This window comes from Mustela erminea, chromosome 9 (genome assembly GCF_009829155.1).
Source record: "Mustela erminea isolate mMusErm1 chromosome 9, mMusErm1.Pri, whole genome shotgun sequence".
NCBI lineage: Eukaryota > Metazoa > Chordata > Mammalia > Carnivora > Mustelidae > Mustela > Mustela erminea.
The window spans coordinates 111,547,320-111,569,843 of NC_045622.1; the positions used below are offsets into that span (position 1 = coordinate 111,547,320).

Here is a 22,524-nt window from a genome sequence, read left to right on the forward strand (position 1 = left end):
CGTGCATGCGTGTGTGTGTGTGTATGTGTGTGGGGGGGTGTGTCCCACCATTCTGATTCTCTGGAGAAACCTAAGACAGTTTGGGATCCACACATTCCCCTCCCGCTAGGGACAACCCTGCTTCTCTCTTGTTCCCCCAGCTCACTGGGTCCCTGATGGGCACATGGGGTTCTCAGATCGGATTCCTGCCGTTTCAAGGCCGTGGGCTTTGTGCCCCTGTCCGTGTGGAGCCCAGCGGTGGCCCACTTCTGTGATCTCCCCGTCCGCGTGCAGAGGAAGATTCCTCGGCCCCCTCCAGGCTTTGTTTTAAATGAGGCACAGCTCACATCTGTGCTCTGATTGCTGGTGCTCTGTTTCTGGGCCACGGAGCATGCCTCCTCCACGTGCAGGCGGGAGCGTGGGCCCTGGCCTGCCCTTGGGGTCGCTGCTCACTGCAGGAGATGCCACTGGGCTCCAGGGGCTCTGGGCCAGGTGGTGGAAACTTGCTGTTTGCTTAATTAGTTCACGGATGTCCTCATTAGTTGTAACTGGAACCTGGACAGCCAGCAGCAGCCCCTACAGCCCCCGCCCCGGACCTGGACCCCCCTCCAGCCCTAAGGAAGACTCTGCAGCCTTCGGGGGGACACCTTCCTTTTTCCACCAGTCTGTCCTTAACGACCTCTGAGAACCAGTTCAGTCCAGTTCAACCTGGTCAATCTCTCCACGCTAACCACTAACCCCCTTCCTGGAGAGTGGGCCCAGGGGGAAGCTGGGAGCTCTCGAATCAGGGTTGGACCTCCGAGCAGGCCCCCCACAGGGCAGGACCCAGGGTGAGGCTGTGAGGTCAGGCCTTGAGGTCAGAGGCAGTGGGTCCCCCAGCCCACTGCCCTGCGCCTCAGCCCTAACACTTTTGCTCCTAGACACGCCCGTGTCTCTGTCTGTGCAGCGGGACTTGAACTGCCCCGCCACAGCCCAGCCGTTGGGTCTGACCCAACAAGTCACATTAAACTCGTCGCCCACGGCTGCCCCTTGGTGCACTCTCCCATGGTGGCCATCAAGCTCACTGCTAAAGTCAAAGGGGGAAGATCTGTCCCCTGTCTGCCTCTTGCTCAGCAGAGAGGTGACGCCCCGAGGGCATCCCGAGGCTCAGGAGGGGGCCAGAGCTGCTGCCTCCCCCGCCCTGCCGCCCAGCTCCCAGCCCCTTGCCTGTGACATCTTCTCCTTGCTGGACATCGGGTTTGAGGGTGGCTCGGTCACCATCAGAGGATGCTGCTCGGGGGCGATGCAGAGCACCTGGTAGAAGGAGTGATGCCAAATCTGCGGCAAGAGAAGGCGACATGGTGTCTCAGTGAGCCCCGGCCCAGCTCCTGCAAGGGGGCAGATCCTGTCTACACTGCAAGCGGCTTCTGCAGTAGCAGATATAACTGTGGGGTTCACTGTGGGGTTCACGGCAGGAAAGACAGCACAGCTGCAGACGGGACACAGACCCTCCGCTGTGTACCGTCCTCGAGCAGGGAGGGGAGCAAACAGTGGTGTGCGGACACGAGCCCCAAGACAGGCAGCGCGGACCGTGGCACCAGGCGTGCGCCAGATGAGCGACTTGACTTTACGAGCCGTTGCCTCATCTTTAAAACGGAAAATGTTCCCTTCCTCCTAGAGGATCATGAGGACATCTGTAGAAAGCCTAGGACATTTGTTTCCTGTGGTTGCCATGACAAGTACCACAGCCCGAGCAGCTTAAACTATAGGAATTATTGTCTCCCAGGACCGGAGGTGGGAAGTCAGCCAGGCCAGGTCCTCTGAAGCCTCTGTCCTTGTGTGTGGACAGCTGTCCTCTCCCTGTGTCCTCACGGGGTTGTCCTTCTGTGGGCATCTGTGTCCTAATGTCCTTTTCTTAGAAGGACCCCCGGTCAGATCATATAAGGTCCCGTCCTAGTGACCTCATTTTACTTTAATTGCATCTTTTAAGACTCCATCTCCAAATGCGGTCACATTCTGAGGTGCTGGGGGTCAGGGCTCCAACAGAGGAAACTGGGGGACACAGTTCAGGCCATAGCACCCAGCAGAGTGCTTGACGCACAGTAGGTGTTCAAGAAGCTATGATTAGTTATTCTGGAAAAAGGTCCTGCCTGCCTCTTGGGGGGAGTATCCATGAAGAATCGAAAACAGAAGTCAGGGACACCCTCCCTGGGGGAAGTTCCGGCGGGGGGAGCATCTCAGGAAAGAGGGGCCTGGGGCCGGGCCACGAGGCACAAACAAGATGGCGCCTGGCAAACAGCAAAAGCCAGAGGGTGAGGTCGTGGCTGGACGTCCAGCTGCGGACGGACAGGAGCAGGGGTGTGGCAGGATCAGATGGAGGAGGGGCACTCAGCAGGCTGTGTGGGGCTGAACTGAGGGGTGAGGCAGGAGGAGCGGCCTCACGGGGTGGACTGCTGCAACGATCCTGGTATTCGGGCAAGAACCGAACCAAGGGCCAGAACCAGCTGAAGAAGCGCAGGAAGTCCGTTCTATAGGGCTCGGTGATGGGACAGGATGGGGAAGGAAGGGTGGAAGCTGCAGCCCAGGTGGCCGGGGTCCCACGAGCTGGTGGGCTACACACTCCAGACCTGTCTACACCACTTCAGTTTCTGCATCCCCTGCCACACACTCCTGGAGGGCTGCGGCCACGCCACAGCCACCACCTCAGCTGTGCAGATAGGAAGAGCATCTGGGAGGAAACTTCCCACAACCACCCTTCAAGATGGCCCCCAGGGCCACACGCCTCCCGGCATCCAGCCTGGGGTAGACCTTGCCCATGCCGAACCAGGGCTGGCTTGTGTCACCTAGAGAGTACGGCAGAAGCGAGGGCATGTGGCCTTCAGGGCTGCGGCCCACAGCCGCACCGACTTGATTGTTCCCTCTGTGGGAGGCCAACCACCAGGCTGTGAGGACATTCAAGCGGCCCTGCTGAGGGTCCCCAGGAAGTACTACCTTGCTGGCTGCACAGGACGCCGCCTTGGTCACGTCTCCTCCAACCCCAGTCGAGCCTTCGGATGGTGTGGTCCCATGCGACCCCTGACTGCTGCCTCACGAGGGACCCCCAAGCCAGAACCACCCAACGGAGCTACTGCCAGATTCCTGACCCACAGCAACCATGAGAGGTACTAGGCGGCCATCAGTGTTTTAAGCCTCTGAGTTTCAGGATGGCTTGTTATGAGGCACAGAAAGTTAATCTCTCTTCCCAGGGAGCGTGCAGCATCAACCATATACGGAGACCCAAATCAGAACCTTCCGATCCTGAGACAGAGTCGTCCAAATAGCCACACTCATTACATGTGTTCTGTGCTGGACTAAGGCATTTTATTCTTACAGTAAAATACACACACCATAAAACTGGTCGATCTAACCATTTAAGAAAGTGTACACTTCAGCAGCATGAAGCACTTCACATGGCCATGCAGCCGTTGCCACCTCCCGTCTCCAGAATTTTTTTATTGTCCTCAACTAGAACTCTGTCCCCCTTAAACCCTAACCCCCCATCCCCGCACCCCCAGCCCCTGGCACCCACCGCCTGCTTTCTGTTTCTGTGAATCTGCCGACTAAGGGTGGGATCGCGCGGCGCTTGTCCTTTTTTTGTCGGGCTTATTTCACGGAGCGTCGTGTCGAGGTCCAGCCATGCTGTCGCCGGTGTCCAAACGTCCTTCCTTTTCAAGGCTGAGTGATAGTCCGCCGTACGTATCCAGCACATTTTGCTCACCCGTCCGTCTGCCAATGGCCGCCTGACTCGTTCCCGTGTCTTGGCTGTGGTGAGTACCGCCGCACTGACCATGGGTGTGAAGATGTCTCTTCCCATCCTTGTTTTCAGTCCTTTAACTTTTGGAAGAACCACCATATGGTGCCCCACAGAGGCTGCACCATTTTACATTCCCACCAGCCACACACAAGGTCCCGAGGCCGCCACTTGTCATTTTCTATTGTTGCTGTTTTTAAACGGCCGTCCTGGGTGTGGTGTGGAGTAGGGATTCCTGTCCATCATTCCTACAATCCTCGCGCGCGTGTGACGCACAAGGAAGAATTAGACCCTTTCTTACAGATAAGGAAACACAGGGCCAGGGAGGAGGGTTCCTTTTCCGAAATGACAGAGAGTAAGTCACAGAGACAGGATTCAGGCTCAGGGGTCTGACGCCACAACCCGTGTCGTCAGGAGCGTGATGTAGTGTCTGCGGGGACGGAGAGCTCCGGAGGCCGGGACACCTGCCTCCCCAGGTTCCGGGGCAGTGGGAACGCCACTGAACGTCCTGGAGCTCATCCCCCGCCACGGAAGCTGAGCCCACCTTCTCCATGTTGTCCCAGTTCGCGACGGTCGCCCGCGAGACAGGACGCTGCAGGTTAAGCTCCCGTCGCCTTTTCTGAGCCTCGTCGCCGATGAACCAGTCTTCCCCTTCCATCCCCACCAACAGATTCTGAAAGACACAGGCCAGGACCGATGGGCTGTCAAGGGCAGCTCCCCTCCACTCGGCTCCCCTGCGCTGGTGCATGTGCATGTGGCCTCAGAGCCCTGATGTCCCACTGCGGGACCGTTCCAGGTCACAGCACTGGCTGCCGTGGCCTCAAGCCTGAACACAATTTCAAGATGCCGCTAAGAGGTTTTAGCAAATGATCTGCAAGGTAGGAGAGCTCCTGAGGACACTCACCTTGTCTGCTTGCGGGTGCGTCACCTGGGGGCGGCGGGGAGGCTACAGAGTATGGGAAGGGGTCGGGAGGGACACCAGCTTCTACACGTGCTCTGGAAAATTGGCAGGGGGAGGGTCTACGGGTTCACTGACTTCGTGATTCTTGAGGAAGAGGGACCGAGCGGCTTTCAATGCCGAGGAAACCACTTATTCCATCCTCAGCAGGGGTGTGACCATCGGGCCGTGTGTAAGTCTGTGTTGACCAAGAAGCAGACACCAGCCCAGGATGGAAAGGGCGGATCCTAGCCGGAACATGCCTGTGTGAGGGGAAAGGCGGAGGGTGCCTGCCGGGCCTGGGGCACGTCCGAGCCCGGGCTCAGGAGAGGGTGTGGGGTGTGTGTTCTAAAAGGCTGTGAGGGTTAGCCGCTGGGGATGCTAACCGGTCACTCCTGCAAGGACCCCCACATTCCCTAGAAAGGCGTCTGTCAGGGCGTCCCTGCCGTGCTCAGCTGTGGGCAAAGAGCGTCCCGCAGGGAGCGTGGCCTCGGCCTCGGGCTGCGGTCCTGCGCTGCTCTCGGGTGGGATGGGTTTCAGGGCGCATTTTGGAGGCCGCCACAGCTCAGGTGCACCGACCTCTCAGGGTGCGGTTTCGTCTTTTAGGCAGAAGGGTTTGGGCTGGGGGAGAAGCACTAGCCAGGAGGCCCAGGCCTGCTCCGAGCTCCGTCTCCTGCCTGTCGGGGTGCGACTCAAGACTCAAGGAGGCTGCCGATGGGAATGCGTTTTGTAACAAGAAAGGACAGGCTGGCGTGAAGGGCCATCCCTGCCGGCCTGCCTCGGACATTTTCTGGGCTCGCGGCGGCCTGAGGGCCTGCCTCTCTGTGGCCGCGGGGCTCCCTGGAGGGGTCTCACGTCCAGCCTGCCACGGGACCGAAGGGCACGGGAGGGGCCGTGGAGCCGTGAGTGCCCCGGAGCGTCCCGTCACACGCGGACTCCCCTTGGAGACAGAAACTCACCTCCTGCTGCCCAGGGGCCGGCCCAAAGGCCTGGGAGGGCGGCAGCCGAGGGGTTCGTAGGACCCAAAGCCAGACAACCCTGGGCCCCGAGGTCCAGGTGGGTCACTTTCTGCACTGGAAATCCACTGTGGTCACCCGTGTCTACCCCGGCGAGGAATCTGGTCTTTCTCCCTGAGACCTTATGCTTCACCATGTGCGTAACCTCTCTCGCGCCTAACCCTGCCTCCCGCTTCCCGCACAGGGAACAGGAGCTTTTCCTCGCCCGGGGCTGTGGCGCCACAGCCAGCTTTCGTCCCGCAGAGCAAATGACCGCACCTGCCGGGGCAAGAGGTGCCACGCCAAGGATTGCAAACAGAGGGACTGACGGTGCGGCTTTGGTGACACAACGCGGGGAGCCTGAACGAGCCAACGGGGGAGACTCTGAGGCGCGCGGAGACTAGGACCCCAGGATCGTGAGGCGGAGAACACAGAGTAGCAGGGAGAGGTCAGAGGAGGCGGAGCTGGGGGAGGGGCAGGAAACCAGCAAAGACCACCTGCCCCTCCTCCCACCTCCCAGTCTGCCCCTAGTGCCGGGGTCGGCAGCATCTGTTGGGGGTGGTTGATGGGGGGCGGTCCCAGCCTGAGAGTCGCAGCGCGGGCCAGGGGTGGGCCCTATGGACAGTGGCAGAACCCAGCTCTAATGGGTAGGAAGGTGCCCCCAGAAGTTGTGTCTGCCTCCACCCTCTAGAGCCTATGTGGAGGGGACTGTGTTTGGGAGTCGGGTCCTTGCGGATGTGGTTGATTTAAGGATATTGAGAGGAGAACATTCTGGATGACTGGGGGGGGGGGGGGATGGGGGCTAAAGCCGGTGACGAGTGTCCAGGTAAGAGTGTGGGGAGGGGGGTCCGCGACAGAGATGGGAAGAGGACAGACCGGGCAGAGGCTGGAGGGGACACCGCCGCGAGCCCGTGGGCGCCGGGAGCCCCCAGCAGCTGGAGGAGCTCGGAGGCCCCTCCCCAGCATGCTGGAGGGAGTGTGGCTCTGCCTACATCTGGTTGAGGACTTGTGGCCTCTAGAACTGGGACAGAGCCAGCTTCTGGGGTTTGAAGCCAGCGGTCCCTGGAGCTCTGGTACGGCTGTCCCAGGACAGGACACGCACACTCGTCATGGTTCCCGCCCTCGGTGTGGCCTCCACCGCGGCTCCCCACAGCCCATGGGCGGGACGCCGTGCTAAGCACACCCACAGGCCCCCCCCCCCACCTCACTTCAGCGGCGGCCCGACGTGGCGTGCACGCTTGCATTTTGTGCAAGAGGAACCTGAGCTCTGGAGGCCATTTGCCCCAAGTCACCCAAGGGCTGAGGCTGGGGAGCGGCGAGCGCATGGGGGTCTCCCGGCCCCGCGGCCCCCACCCTTCAGCGCTGAGCTTGTCGTCTTGAAGAAACAGACCCGTCCACCCACTAGCCAGGAGGCAGGCGCCTGCCGTTATGCACTCGGAGAGGGGCAGGGATGCTGCACCCGGCCCCCAGCCGGTCACACGTCGGAATGTCCGTCTTAACCCAAGCTGCCTGATTAGAAACGTTGCCAGGAACTGCTCCGAGCGATGCAGGGCCTGGGCGCGGGCCTCCTGGGCCCCGTGATGTTTGGGGCTCTCACGTGACCCCGTTGCTCCCTCTCAGGATGGGCAAACTCCCCAAGGACGTGACTCCGCACTGTGGCCTCAAACTCGGCGGGTCCTGTCTCTGTCACGTGCCCACACAGGGTCACAGGCTGGTCACCTCTCGAGCTCCCGGCTCCTCTTCAGGGAGCAGGGCCACCGTGGGACCTTCCTCGTAGGACCGCCAGGCTCATGTCAACCCGAGGAGTTACAGTCCTCGCGTGAGCTGGGGGCTCACAGCTGGTCTGGCTGGGGGACGTGTGGGGACGGGGCAGGGCCCCCAGAAGGGAGGCGGGAGGTCACCCTGCAAAGGCCACGCGGGTGGGAGCTAGTCCCATGTGCTGCCCCGGGGAAGGCCCGGAGGACGAGCACGGCATCTGGTCTGCAGATGTGATGGGTTAATCTGCATGAGCTTTCTGGAAGAGTGACTTATCCTGAACATCTGGACACAACAATCTGAATTTCTTAGATACCGAATTGCCACACAAGCCAGCAATCCCGCTCCTGGGGACCCACCGGGAGGAGAGCGTAGGGCCTCAGACAGACATGGGGACAGACACAGCCCCCTGGCAGCACTGGGCACCCCCCGAGGTCAAAGCCACTCACGTCATGTCGAAGTTTCCCGAGGATGGTGGGGAACACGGCCCGGGGGGCCTCCATGCCCGAGAAGCCCACCTTGCTGAAGCCTGAGCCGTAGTCACAGACGAGGGGCACGTTCATGGTGTCGTGCGCGACCTGGGCGGGGCTGCGGGAGACACAACATGGTCATTCGTGCCATTTGCGAGGTGCTTGACCAAGGGGCAGGGGCTGGGCCAGGGTGGACACGGGTTCCGACCTCATGGCACGGTGGGTGTCTCTCCAAACCTAGAGCGGGGCCCTGCCGGGGCCAAGCCGCTGTGTGGGTGCTGAGGGCAGGTATCCACGATCCTGTGCAGGCGGCTGCCTGGGGGCGGCAGGGCTGGGGCCAGCTCCTGGGCTACAGAGCTCCCGGGCTACAGAGCTCCCGCTAGGACTCAGCCTCTGCTGGTTTCTGGCGCAGTCCATGACCTGCTTCACGGGCGCCTTCTTTCCCATTCACTGAGCCAGAGGCTTTAGGCAGGGAGACCCCGGGAGGAGCTGGTGGCCCTGGTGGTCACTGCAGGCTCTCCCCGTGCCCCCACCCCAGATCCCACCTCTCCCAGGGACCCTGCTGGGCTCCTGGCCCCAGGGTGAAGCCGATCCCTCCCCTCCCTCTGCTTCCAGACATCTCTCTTCCGTCTCTGCAGGTCCGGAAAGCAGGAGAAGGCACCGAGAAGACAGTCACGGCCCCCCCAGGCCCGCACCTGCAGCTGCCCTGGTATGTTTTGATAATTAGTGCAGATCTATTATCTATTGGTTTTTTAAAAATTGATTACCCTCAGAATAAATGAATCCATTTTCTCTTTTGAATACAGCATTTTAACGAAACCTTTATCATCACAAATGTTTTTGTCCCTTTAAGGCAATTTTCATGACTTTTCGGGTAGAGAACGTCTGTATATTCATTCATCGTGGGAATAAGAGCTCAGTGTGGGGGAGGAGAAAGCACTTCCCAGAACCTGCGAATCGCTCACGGCCGTCGCGGACGCGGGGTGCTTGCCCATGCTGTCCTTGCAAACCACACGGGGGCCCCTTTTCTTTCCGGGGCCTGAGAACAGCCGTGCGGGCAGGACCCGGGGCAGGGGAATGCTCAGAGCTTCGTCCTCGCGACGCGCACATGTTCCATCTATCCCGGAGCAGAGGTTTTAACTGTGGTTTTGTGGTTCTGTGGTTTGTGTGTTTTCCTCGACGTGATCAGCATTCCCGAGTCACTGGGTACCACCTGGTACACGTGGTCTCTGAGCGCAGAGCCCCACGCCAGGCCACCACGACTTAACCATGATGCCCGACTGGCGAACGCTCAGACCCTGGCAGACTGGTCTCCCCCTCCCGTGGGACGCCGTGGTTGCACCAAGGTGGGTGGAAGCAGCTGGCCCGGCCCACGCCCGGCCACGGCCACTGGGCGTTCCTCGGTCAAACGCCCCTGATGGCCCGGGATGGTGTTCTTGACCTTCCCCAAACCCACGGCAGCCACGGCATTCCCACGTGAGGCCGCCGGAGGGGAAGGGCCCATGAGGGATGTTGTGGGTTAGTGTCCCCCCAGGAGGCATGTGGGTGTCCTGACTCCCAGCACCTTGGGAAATCTGGTCTTGACAGGCGTCATCGGGCTGAAGGAGGCCATGCGTGAGGGCAGGTCCTGTGTCAGTGCCTGGGGTCTTGTTGAAGAGGAGCAAAGTGGACACACACAGGAGAAGGTCACGTGGAGACAGGCAGAGACTGGAGCGATCGGTCCGCAAGTCCAGGGACGCCCGACAGTGCTGACGGCGGCTGGGGGCTGGGAAGGATGCCCAGAGCAGATTTGCCTTCTGCCCCCAGAAGCGACCAGCCCTGTCCTCACTGTCACCTCAGACGGCCAGCCCCCCGGGACGGGGACAGAGTGCGTTCTTGCCGTTGGGAGCCCCCCCAGTGTGTGGCAATTTCTTCCTGCAGCCACAGGACGGGGCCAAGGCCGCTGGACCCTGCTGCTGTGAGAAAGGGGGTCCACCTTCCTGGGCCCTTCTCAAGCCTCGGCTGAGATGCGGCCCACAGCCCAGAGAGGGCTTTCCAACGTGGTCACGATTACTCCCTTCGTTCTGCCGGTTTCTCTTCCCGTCGCTAGCTGTTACATGCTGTTGGAAAGAACACGGTCCATTTTCATTCAATTGTACATTTTCTTGTAACTTTGCCTGAAGGTTGTAGCTCCTGTTCTGTGAGGGCCAGAGTCTGTGCCTGTCCCGGCAGAGCTCGCTTGATCGGGAGAGGCTCACTGAGCTGAGGGCGGGGCCGGTCACAAGCCCTCAGGCGCTCGGGTCAGGCCAAGCCCGCAGGCACTTACTGCTGAGCTCGGCTTTCCGTCTGGCGCAGGCGGACGTGACACAAGCCCCGTGGATGTCGGGAACCCGGAGCAGTGCCTGGTCCACAGGGTTTGTTCCCCCTACAGTAACGATCATCGTCTCGTGATCGGTCGTGATCTGGAAACTAAATGTCACGGAAAACTATTGCACATTTACTTATTTTTTAAAAATTTTTAAGATTTTATTTATTTATTTGACAGACAGAGATCACAAGCAGGCAGAGAGGGAAAGAGAGGAGGAAGCAGGCTCCCTGCCGAGCAGAGCCCGATGTGGGACTCGATCCCAGGACCCTGAGATCATGACCTGAGCGGAAGGCAGCAGCTTAACCCACTGAGCCCCCCCAGGCGTCCCTCCTATCTGTTTTTCTTAAGAAAATGACACCAGGCTCCCTGCAGTGATGTCCCAGCCGCGAGGCCACGCAGAGCTGGAAGGGAACCGAACGTGCCGTGCTTACACACTTCCTGTTAACAGTCCTTCCTTTCGTGGAAATCCCCCTGGCTGGCTTCCAAGGTGTCTAAGCAGAAGTGGGGAGAAACACGCCCGACGACTGCACGGGGTTTGAATGGCTGTTCTTGCAGACGCAACTTCTGGCATGGGGCCGGACCCGGGTTCCTCTCTCAAGGCGTTTCCAGTCGAGAGCGGAAACACATCCGTGTTTGTTTGGTTTTTTTTTTGAAGATACTTTGGCTCATCATGATAAAGGCTATAAATAAGCAGCAACATTGTTGAGTTGGCTTCCGAGGACCTGGCCAGATCCCAGACAGGGGAGCAGACGAGCCAAAGCACAGAGTCGGGGGTGGGCAGGGCAGTCCTTGGAGAAGTACGTGAGAGGCACGTTCTGATGGGAGCCATGGGATCGAGAGCCTTCGATGCCTTCCGCCCCCGCTGCTATCATATCTGTCGCATTCGTTGAGATGTTAACACATCTCAACAAACGGAGAGGACTTGCTCCTGCAGGACACAGGTCTAAGTGAGCACCTGTAACCCTCCCAGCACCGCCGTGGGGCTGGGAGTCCCCACTCTCGACTTTCCAATGAGGGCTCAGGCGCAGGGGAGTACGGAAGATCCCCACCTCCTGAATGCTGCGGAGAAACCTAATCCCACGCAACCCGTATCCCTACCCCACCTCTCCACCTGCGCCCTGATCTGTGAACAGCCGTCCGTTCTTCCAAGCTTCCCTTGTTACAAAGGCGAGCCCGTTTCCCCGCTCTTAAATCTGGGCTGGATTTGCGACCCTGGTGACCGGCAGAGTGTGATGGAGGCAGGTAGCGTCCATCAGGAAGCACTGTAGCCCACGTCTCGCTGTCCTGACGACCGTAAGCAAGAGACTGAGGCAGCCACCCAACCGCCCACCACCCGCCGGACAGGTGCGGGCTGCCCTCTCCAATCACGCAGCACAGGTGACCTCCTGGGTGGCCTCCAGCATACGAGAGAGGCCAGATCAGAACACTCACCCAGTCGACACGCAGACTAATGGATAATAATGAGACAGTTGTTGCCGTAAGCCAGTCTGGGCACATTCGTCATGTAGCAAGAGCTGACTGATACACTCTGTCTCACTGTCTGTGTTTTCTAAACGAATGGTCCTTCTCACACCCTCTGTGACGGGCTCAGTGCTGTCGACAGGCTCACAGCCACGGGCTCACCGATACACAGCACACGGACAACACAGAGAAGCAAAGGACATTATCAGAAGTCACAGAGTGATGGCCTAAACCAGGGCTTGGCAAACTGCAGTCCATGAGCTGGATCTGGCCCACTGACTGTTTTGTAAATAAAGTTTTATTGGTAGACGGCCATGCTCGTTCACTTACATACCGCCTGTGACTCCTTTGGGAGCATCGCAGCAGAGCTAAGCAGTTGAGACCAGGTTGTCACAAAGCCTGAAATATTTACTGTGTGGCTACGTACAGAAAACATTTGACAACCCCTGGTCAGTTCTCAAAGCATGGCTCCCAGACTAGCAGGATTTACTTTGCTCATTAGAAACGCAGCATCTCTGTCCTCACCCCCCATCTACGGAATCAGAAATGCTGGGCGTCAGGGCCGGCAATCTCATTTTAATAAACCGTCTGGGTGATTCTGACATCCACTGCTTCAAGGCAAGACTCCACAGCACAACCACTTTGGATTCCAGAAGTGGGGTGTGACTGCTGAGTCCCCGGCTTGAAGCACATTTCCTCTTATTCTCTCCCCCAGCCTCCTGGGAAGCCGTAATTTTCTTGCAGCCTTACTGCCCTAATTCCATCTGCCCTCAGCAATATTTGGGACTAGCTCAGAGTCACCCAGCAAAGCCCTGCAGCCCCCAGGAGCCTGACTGAACAGAGGCATCACGGGAGCGACTCGGTGGCTGCGGAAAAGGAAGTCGAGCCGCGCCCGGACCCCTCTGGAACGAACAGACCATTTACAAAAGGCATCACAAGATGCCTAGTGCCCTTCTGTGGTACAAAATCAGTCAGAACAAAACCAAGCCTGCATATTTCGGGAGCAAAGTCTACATGAAACGACCAGCTTGTCTTGGTTTCTCTAGATTTATCCCAGTTTTCACATCGAGAAAACAGAAACCCTTGGGTCCTGGGCAAACGGGGACAGTTGGTCCCTCTCCAAGAAAGCCGTGCACGTGTGGGTCGTCCCGTGGACAGCCCTGGGGGTGAGCACGTGCTGACACCGAGCGGGGGCTGGGGGCGATGAGCGGAGGGCGGGCTCGGGGGCTCCGGGGCTCCGGGGCCGAGGTCGGGGGTCCCACAGGCACAAAGGCAGTTACCAGCCAGTGTGGGGAGCAGGTGGGTTTCCCCCCAGCCTGGGGTGTTGGCGCTTCTGAGGCCGCCAATGCGCGGGGTCGCGCCAGGTCAAGGACACCTTGGGGAGTCCCTTCAGCTCTACGTCACTGCGTTCCTGGACCCCATCTCCATCAACACAGCTGTCAGACGTCAGGTCTCCCATCCGAATCATGAAGCCTGACTCCCATGCGGGGCTCGATCCCACAGCCCGAGATCAGCCCTGAGCCGAAACCAGGGATCGGACGCTCAGCCGACGGAGCCACCCAGCGTCCCTGCAGTGAGTTTTTAGCCGTTACATAGTATTTCATATTCCTCCGTAGGCTGAATGTTTACTTGAGCCAAGGGGTACGTTTGAGTAACAGCAGACGGTTGACACGCTGCCCCATGAGAAGGATGCCCCATTTATCTGGAAGACTTCATGTGCTGTGCACGCTGGGACCGAAGCCGAGCTTAAGGGAGACCCAGGCGAGGCTCAGCCCCACCACGTGCCCCTCCCAGCACGCATCCTCTCCCCTAAGCAGAAGTTGGTCAATTATTAACATGGCCCGAAGTGTCATCGGCTTTTCCCCCTGGGATGCTTGAGGTCCCGTATAGTCCAGAGAACCTCACACTCACAATTACAATGATGTGTTTGGGGCGCCCGGGCGGCTCAGTCCGTTAACGACCGTCTTCGGCTCAGGTCGTGATCCCAGGGTCGGGGGATTGAGCCCCGCGTCGGGCTCCCTGCTCCGAGGGGCGTCTGCTTCTCCCGCTGCTTCTGCCCCTCCCCACCGCTCATGCTCTCCTGCTCTCTCAAATAAATGAATAAAAATTTGGAAGAATTTTGAAATGACATGTTTATCTGCAGGAGCTGTACATGTCAGCCCACAGCCTCCCGGGGAGGGCGGCGTCAGGGAACGCTTCTGGGTCACTCTCACCCACCCAGGATCCCAGGTCCTGCACCCCCGAGCCCAACAACCCAACCTGGGGTGGGGCACGCCTTCGGCACCCTAGATGTTACCCTTCGTTTCCTCGTGCCCAGCCGCCCGATTTCCTGTGTGCCCTGGGTGTCCCCTGGTGGCCGCTCGCCAGACCACAGTTCTCACGGATCGGCTCTCACATCCAAGATCCAGAAGGCTAAGTTTCACCTTCTGTCCGTTCTGAAGCCAAGTTCATATCTTCAGCCTTTCGATTTAGCCCCAAAACAACACGCAGTCACTTGACAAATATTCTTTTTTTTATTTATTTTTATTTTTTCCCCAAACAACACCTCGTTTTATTAAGATAGAAGCTTGTTCAAATACATGTGTGGACACCTAAGGAACGTTCGGTACACCTAACGGTAAGAAAGAACACTTTATAGACACGGTCTTCCAACGAACATCTGCTTTAGGAAGATAGAAACATTTTCTTTCTTTTTTTAAAATTTAGTTAGCCAACATTAGTACATCATTAGCTTTTTTTTTTAATATTTTATTTACTTATTTGACAGAGACCACAAGTAGGCAGAGAGGCAGGCAGGGAGAGAGGAGGAAGCAGGCTCCCCGCCGAGCAGAGAGCCCGATGCGGGGCTCGATTCCAGGACCCTGGGATCATGACCTGAGTCGAAGGCAGAGGCTTTAACCCATTGAGCCACTCAGGCGCCCACATGATTAGTTTTTGATGTAATATTCAATGGTTCATTAGTTGCGTGTAACACCCAGTGCTCATTGCATCACATACGAGTATTTTAAAATTTGTTTTAAGTACTGTGGTAAAGGGAGAGGCAGTTTTAATCCGGCTGTGCTACAGTTCCTGGTCCTGAGGGAGTCCAAGGACGTGGTTTCCATCCTGTAGACACCATGAGGCCGTGTGGTGCAGGGGTCCACCACGGGGCCAGATCTGGCCTCACTCTGTTCCAGTAAATAAGGTCTTATTGGGACACGGCCATGCCTGCTTGTTGCCATACTGGCTGTGGTCGCTTTCTCACTAGGACTGCAGAGTTGGGTGGTTGACAGAGACAGACACTGTGGGACTGTGGGTCTCCAGCTGTTCTTTGCAGAAAAAGCTCGCCTGCCCCTGGCCGGGCGGTCGACAGCGACTCCTGTGAGGGTGACCTGTGGTCAGCCTGGAAGGAAGCTCCGCAGGTCAGTGTCACTGTCCACCGAGCCATGCCTTCCAAAGGCTGCTGCAGACCTACTGCGTGCTGGACATGACTTCTGCCCAGAGGAGATTCCCAGGGTTTTCAAATCGGGAGAGCTTTTGTGCTTTCAGTTTGAATGAGAGCCATGCCGGTTACCAGCATTTTCCACCCAAAGCAGCTCCTTGCTCCCTGTTTCAGGGCATCGACCCCCGCCCAGACCGAAGTTCCTCCCAGCACAGACGCCCCCTCTCTGCGGGTCCTGCGTCCATCGCCACGGGTGTGTCCGACGGCGTAGGAGGCGGGACTCGTCTTCTCCCCAGCGTGTCGACAGGGAGGTGTTAATTCCGGCCTGGCCAGTGCCCATAGGACGGGAGACGGAAGCCCGGATTGGCCAAATCCATCCCATCCAGGGCTTAGACCTCAAGGGACCACTCGCCTTCAGAGGGCCACCCAGGCCGAGGCCCTGAGTCCCTGGAGCAAATGCAAATGCTTGTGAATTTCAAATGTGTCCTTGGGAGCAGATTGCAACACAGTTTCATTTTCCAGGGGCCCCTGCAGTGCGAGTGGAGCCTTGTCTGTGCCTGAAACTTCGTGTCTGCGAGGGGTTGTTGGTCCTGCTAGTCGTGGTGACGGAAGCCCAGGTCACTTTCCCACGTGTCCTGCCAAGAGCCCTGGACTCCAGTGCCCCCATGGCATGTGCGTGCGCACAGACCCACAGAAATCTCCAGTCCCGGATGACTTTAGAGTGAACGGGGCTGCAGAAGGACACACGTCATGTGGTTCAATCCCCAGAAGTTTTTTTGGACTTTTTGTGTTTTTTTAAGCAGACTCCACACCCAACGTGGAGCCCAGTGTGGGGGCTTGAACTCACAACCCAGAGCTCAAGACCTGAGCTGAGATCACGAGGTGGATGCTTTACCGACGGAGCCACCCAGGAGCCCCAAGAAGCTTTCTTAAAAGCTGGAGGAGGAAGGCGGCAAGAGGCATCAGGAGGAGACACGAAGCCGTTACTTTTCAAATGAGAGAAACAAAACGCCCGACGCGCAGGTAGCTCAGGATTCTCTAACCCCTGGGAGCAGCTATACTTCCTCTTACCTTTGCGTTCCCTGGGAAGAGGTGTGGCATCTGTGGGCCCGAGTCTCGTGGGGTTTCGTGTTTCTTCAGCAACCGTTGGTGGCACTCAGTGACATTTTCCTCTCCCTATTTAAAAACAAAGGTGGGTCCCAGAGACCGCAATTAAGCCGTAAAGGCACCGCGGCCACAGCAGAGCTGGTCAAACGAAGAGCTGCGTGAAAGCCAGTGCCCTGCCCCCTGCCGCCTCCCTGCCCCCTTCACTGGGGAACACGTATTCCGCCCCATCGGGCTCCCCGGGCACCCCCTGGGTCACACCGTTAACAAACACACAAGTGACCCTCGGGGAAGTCACAGACCTGCCTGCCCTCTTAGCCGAGGCGCCGGTGTCAGGGAAGCTTGCCCCTTTGCATCCCGGCCATCACAATGCACCACAATGCCACTGTGCTGTAATACACTGCCCCTGGGCCCTGCCCCCGGACAGCGTCCCCCGGCCTGACGCGGCCCCACGCGCCATCTCCAGCTGTTATGTTCACCTTCCTACTTGCCCTGCGGCCTCTCCTGTAGCTCTGCAGCTGCTGCCCTCCAGGAAGCCCTCCTGCCGCAGAACGGCAGGGACCCCAGGACCCAGCCTGGCCCCTAGTGGCCTTCGCCTGGGATGGAGAACCTGGGGAGCTGGAAGGAAACCCTGACTGCTGGGCTGAGCTGCCCTTGGCCCCGGGCAGGGGAAGGTGACACTCTGGAGGAGGGCCCAGTGCCCTGGCCTGGACAAGCCAGGGACAGAAGAGGCTGTAGGCCAGCTTTACGGCACCCTGATGGAAAGGACTGTGCAGCCCACGTGCAGACGGGGGCTGGCATGGCCCAGCATGGAGATCACGGCGGCGGCGGGGCTGAGCGAATGAGGCGGCCGGGACTCCTGGGCTCTGTATGTACCTAGAGGCGTGATGACCTTGCTTCTGCCGGTCGGCACTCAGACACAGAGGCCGCAGTGGGGGTGGGCAGCTTAACAGCCTTGCTTCTGTGTGTTAAGGACCCACTGCCATGTCCATAAACACCCCAGATTGGCCCCCTGGAAGCCGACTCCCATCTCCGGGTCCCAGAACCCAATGGGAAAAATCCCCCTTCCCTTCTGATTTGTGGCTCCAAGCGCTGGGGGCTTGGAAACAGAATTCCATGCACAGGAAGAGATAAAAGGTGATACACGGGAGCCTGGGGCGAACCTGGGGGGACCTGGGGGGGCCTGGGGGCGAGCCTGGGGGGAGTGAGAGCTCACGGCTGGCAGTGACGCACGGGGTTCTGGCGCGGGGGAGGCGTGGCTCCCAACCCCGCTCTCACGTCTCGCCAGGGCCTGGAGCAGAACTCAGACTCAGAGCGGGAGGGGCAGGAACTCGGAGCATCAGGTGTTCCTCCTGTGCTTGGGGTGAGGACCGCGTGAGTCACCGCACAGAAAGGACTTGCAGGAGGGCCTGCCCGGCGTGTGGCCAGTTCACGGTAAGTGGTGCTCACCGTTGGCGCCCTCCCGTCCGTCTGCACGGGGGCCCCGTCCCGCGGCCGGCTCCCTCTGCCCACAGAGCGGCTGTGGCCTCTGCCCCCTGCCCAGCCCTTTTCAGGGGATCTCAGAGCACAGCTGGCCCCCCGCTGCTGGCCCGTGAGGAGGTGACCATGGCTTTCCCCCTTTCCTTCGTGAAAAGATGTCACATGCAGACGGTAAAGCGCATTTGCTTTAAGGGTGGCGAGAGCGAGTTCCAGGCGCGCCCACGCCCGCGCAGTCGGATCGAGACGCAGAGCACTCCCAGTGCCCGGAAGGGGCTGCGCCGTCGCCTTCCACATCGAGCGCCCTGATGCCCAGCCCGGGAGGTCACTGCTCCTCCGTCACCAGTGCAGCAAGTCCAGCCTGTCCTTGGCGTTCATGCGGGTGCTGGCTTCCTGCGCGGTGCCCGTCGTCACCTCTAGGCGGCGAGTGGGGGTGCGGCTTCCCTCCGCTGCTGTGCTCTCTCCGGGGCCGGCGGTGCTTCGGCTCATCCCTTCCATGGTGACAGACACCCGGGTTGTGTCCAATTTTATTTCTCCTGTTCAGGAACGGTGCCGCCGTGAACGCTCCTGCTGCATTTTTGGGGAGCGTAAACGTTTTGTCCCCGGGAGAGCCATCTGGAGCAGGAGCACACAGAGGGCTCCCAGGGCACATGTAGGCTTGGCTCTGAGAAATGCTGATGGACACTTTCCCCAGGGACCAAATCACCGGCACCCCATCCCCCGGGACGACGTGCTACTGCTCCAGTGGCTCTGTCCCTCCGCACGCTCTGTCCCTCAGCACGCTCTGTCCCTCAGCACGCTCTGTCCCTCAGCACGCTCTGTCCCTCAGCACGCTCTGTTCCTCGGCACTGGAATCCTTGCTCCTGGGGGAGGTGACCTGGCTCCCAGGGGCTCTATTTATGTTTTCCTGGCGACTAATGGTATTGGGCACATTCCTGTAGGTCCGCTGGTCGCACTGTTCAAGTCCCCCTGGTCAGCTATTTTCTCGATGGTCTGAGAGTCCCCGGACTCTCCTCACAGATGTCCCCTCCCTCCACGGGACTGGCTTTGCTCTTACGGTTCCTGGTGTAGGAAGAAATTCTTAGTGTAGCTGAAGTGCAGTTTCTTCCCTCTGTGCTGGGAGCTTCCTTCGCCCTGTTTAAGAAATCTTTGCCTGACCAGGATTATTCTGTTACATTTTTTAAAAGTTTTGGTTTTCATCTTACGTCTCAAGTTTTCATATGGTGGGAGTGTGAGTCAGGATTCATTTTTCCCCATTTGGGTTTTCATATGACCCAAAAGCTTAGATGTATTACTTTATCTACTTAAAATTTTTTTATTGAAAAAACCCCTTGCCCTTTCGATCACCTTAACACCTTACAGTCGGCCTGGACACAATAAACCCCTTTTTGTTTAAATTTCTTTCTCTCAGAAATATTTTCTATTTTTCAGTATATAGAAAGTCTTTTATGTTCTCAAATCAGATTTTATCCTAAGTGTTTTGTGATTTTAGATGCTTTAGTAATTGTGTATCAAAAATCTTTATTTCCTCTGTTTTTTGGCTAGGATCGGAATACAATAGGGTTTTGCCTACGGACCTGGTAAACTGCGATTTTGCTCAAGTTCTCATAGCTGTTTTTGCAGATTCCGTTGGATTTTCTGCACACAAGGTTGTGTCGCGGGCGCCCCAAGATCACCCTCAGGTTCCAGGACTCCCCGGGAGGACTCAGGGCAATTGGACTCTTACAGTCAACACGTGTGAATCAAAATCAGCGAAAGAAGAAACACACAGAGTGTAGGGGAGACCAGGGGAGACCAGATCTGAGCTTCCTCCCGGAGGAGCACCCTGACCCTGCGAGCACCGGGTCACGGTCACACCCGTGGGGGGGCTGCCACCCAGGGAAGCTCACGGGGGCACCGTGTCCTGCGTTTTTGCTTGACCTGTACGTGCCAGAGTCCCAGACTTCTGCAAGGGAACGGGTTCAGCAAAGCCCATATTTAATTGTACCAAAGTGTAGGGGCGGCCCCTCTTGCCAGAGCGCCGGGAGCCCTGCGGGAAGCTGAGTCCCAGGGGCGGCTCCTCGACGCCATCCCTGCAGGAGGCTTTCCGGAGGGAGCCGCCCAGTTGCCATGGCAACTCTCCCAACACGAGGATCTTGTGACTCCGGCTCCTTCACTTCACTTTCTCCGATCTGTATGTCCCTGCACTTATTTTTTCCTACCGTATTCTAATCTCTGGGATCTCTAGTATGATGGTCAATAGAAGAAGGCACTGACGCCCTTCTGTCCTTGTCCCTGACCTCACCGGGAAAGAATTCTGGAGCGCCCCCTTAGCCCTGACTCGGGCTGTAGGTTCTCCCAGGTGTGTCTCATCTATTCCCCCGCTTGCTGGGAGTTTTTCTCATGAACCGGGGTCCCATTTTGTCTTATTGTTTCCCCTCTGCGTGTCGATACGATCGAATGCTTTTCCTTCTTCATTCTGTTAATGTGATGAATTACCCTGATTGGTTTTTGACTGTTCAACCCATTTTGCAGACCTGGAATGACCCCGGCTTGGTCACAATGCCTCAGTGTCTGGGAGCATTTCTGGGTTTGGTTCCCAAACCTCGAGCAGAGGAAACATTGTATCAGATGCAGAGGACACATTGTATCAGATTCTGGACTGTAATTTTCTTTGTGGCCTCTGTCTTGCCCTTGTCAAGTTTTTATCCTGAGGGTTACAGCTCCGGAAGTGAGTTGTAGAGCCTTCTCTCCGCCCCTGCCGGGCAAGAGAGTTTGTGTAGTAGAGGTATCATCCCTTTAAAAAGTTGGACAGAATTTGCCAATCAGCCCGCCTGGATCTGGTGTTTTCTTTGCCAGAATATTTTCAAGTTAAGAATCCAATTTCTTTAACAGATAGAGAAGCTAGTCAAATTTTTGGTGTCTTCTTGGGCCCCCTTTGGTAAATTATGTTTCTCAAAGAACATACAGTTTTCCCTGTGAGTCACCAGCACTTGGCCGTGAGCCGGGGCACCTGTGCGCCCTTTCTTTGGGGGACTTCTGTTCTCTCTGCTCCTCCTTGTGTCCAAAAACCACCGACTTATGTATTGTCCAGGTTTTTCTTTTTTTCCATAATTTCAAGTCAAGCAGAACTTACTTTTGCTTTTCCTTTCCTGAGCGAGTAAGAACTAGCGGAGAAGCAGAACATCTTTCTGGAAGCGAGGGGAGGCTCTGGGGCTCCCCGTGCCAGGAGTTCTGTGTCCTCCACACCTGCCCTCCTCAAAGGATGCCGGGACCAAGTGTGTGCAGCTCTAGCTGTAAACCACCACCCCCTGGGGCCCCCCCGTCCGCGTGCTCCTTTGTGCCCTACAAGCGCGGGGAGCTTCCTCCCCCGAGCTGCCGCCGGCTGCCAGGAGTCACTTGGCTTGATTTGGTGGTGGGGGGGGGGGGGAGGGCGGCGAAGAATGGGGTGTTTCTGGCTCTCTGTCCTGATTCCTTGCTGTGTGGATTCTGGCCAACGATCCCCGAACTTTCCCCAGCCCGTGATTCAGTGCCAAGGACAGAGCTGGCGTTTGACTCCCGTCAGCTCCCGGGGTCAGGCGTTCACTCCTCTCCCGGGGGACGGAGAGCGCGAGCAGACTCTCTCGAGGCCTGAGGTCAGGGCTGGGAGAGCCCTGGGCAAGTACATCCAAAGCTGTCCCTCATTTGGAAAACGAGTCTTTCGTAGCCCAGAACTAAGCTCTGCTGGAGCCTGTGTCCCTCTCATAGGGAGAGGCCTGGCAGCCTCGGAGCATGAGGGCCAGGTGGTCCTGGAGTCACAGGCTTCTGACGGGAAGGTTGAGCCCTGAGCAGTCAGGGGCTTGTCCCTGCAGTGACTCTGACCCCGTGTCTCCGCTCAGCCCACTGGTCTGGGGAGGCCAGCATCTCTGCGCTCGGTGAGACCTGTGCGCCTGCTCTGGGGTCCTCCTGTGCCTCCGGTCACTCTCTGGGGCCCATCCTGTGAGACCCGCAAACGTACCACAGTGCCGCTGGCCTCGCATGCCCCGAGCAGGCCTCAGTGCGTGGAAGCCCAGTTAGCGCCGTTGACATGGGGCATCTCCACAGCCAGAGCCACCAGGGCCTCGGACACCGGGCTTTGCCAGAGAGGACGCAGTCACGGAATGGCTGCTGGGCAGCTCTGACTCTGGCCTTGCTGTCCGCGGTGCTCCCGTGGGCCTCCCTCCCCTTCAGACCTGGGCGTGGGAGGGGCGGGGGGAGGCATCGCAGCTGGGGGTCCCTGTCTCTTCCCTACCCTGCGTCACAGACGCAACTGTGGGTTCGGCAGCGCTGCTGCAGAGCGGGAGTTGGGATGAAATCAACTGTTTTCCCCGAGTCTTGGAGGGAGGACAGCAGGGCAATTTCAGGAGCCCCGTGCTATTGTTTCCCGGGGGGGTGGGGAGGGGGATGCACTGAGATGCTGCGTCAGGGGCCACGACCCTCTGCACCTCAGGGCGCACAAGGATGCTGTGCGCGCGGGAGCCCAGGAAGGCGGACCGGACGGCGCCCCACGTCACACGTGGCTGCGCGTTCAAGGTTGTGCGGCAGGAGGAAGAGCCTGAGGACAGCACAGGACAGTGCTCCCAGAGATCGCAGGAGGCGCCCGAGAAAGAATATAGCAGTTAACCGTGAGGAACGCTAGAGGCGCCTGTGCAGGGGAGCAAGGGCGACGCGGGACAGGGTCTGGTAAGCCGCCACGTGTGTTTCCAAAAACAGACCCGACCGCTATGCCCGGACACACCCAGAGCAGCCCCAGAGGCCACGCAGCAGAGGGGTACGAGGTGGCTGGAGCTGGGGGACCATGCGCATGTTTCCA

The 22,524-nt window shown here is 58.4% G+C and overlaps 1 protein-coding gene and 1 long non-coding RNA gene across 9 annotated transcripts in view; one reads left to right on the top strand and one right to left on the bottom strand.

Moving 5' to 3' along the window:
* The window catches only part of LOC116598777 (actin-85C-like), a 33,031-nt gene extending 15,867 nt beyond the window's left edge, over positions 1-17,164 (bottom strand). Inside the window, exons 1-5 of one of the 5 annotated variants that reach the window (XM_032358099.1) lie at positions 17,115-17,164; positions 16,206-16,310; positions 7,885-8,023; positions 4,293-4,421; positions 1,186-1,296 (exon numbers count right to left, since the gene is read on the bottom strand). In XM_032358099.1, the coding sequence (XP_032213990.1) occupies positions 1,186-1,296; positions 4,293-4,421; positions 7,885-7,998 (354 nt within the window). In that variant the 5' untranslated portion in view covers positions 7,999-8,023; positions 16,206-16,310; positions 17,115-17,164. The other 4 variants (XM_032358097.1, XM_032358100.1, XM_032358101.1 and 1 more) reach the window with 4 other exon arrangements.
* Positions 16,671-22,524, top strand: LOC116598779. 4 transcript variants are annotated; one of them, XR_004289158.1, is made up of 3 exons: positions 16,671-17,375; positions 17,527-17,672; positions 20,859-22,524. It is a non-coding gene; the product is annotated as an uncharacterized LOC116598779 (long non-coding RNA). The 4 variants fall into 4 exon arrangements; XR_004289156.1 differs by having other exon boundaries at positions 16,671-17,106; XR_004289157.1 differs by having other exon boundaries at positions 16,671-17,106; positions 22,162-22,524.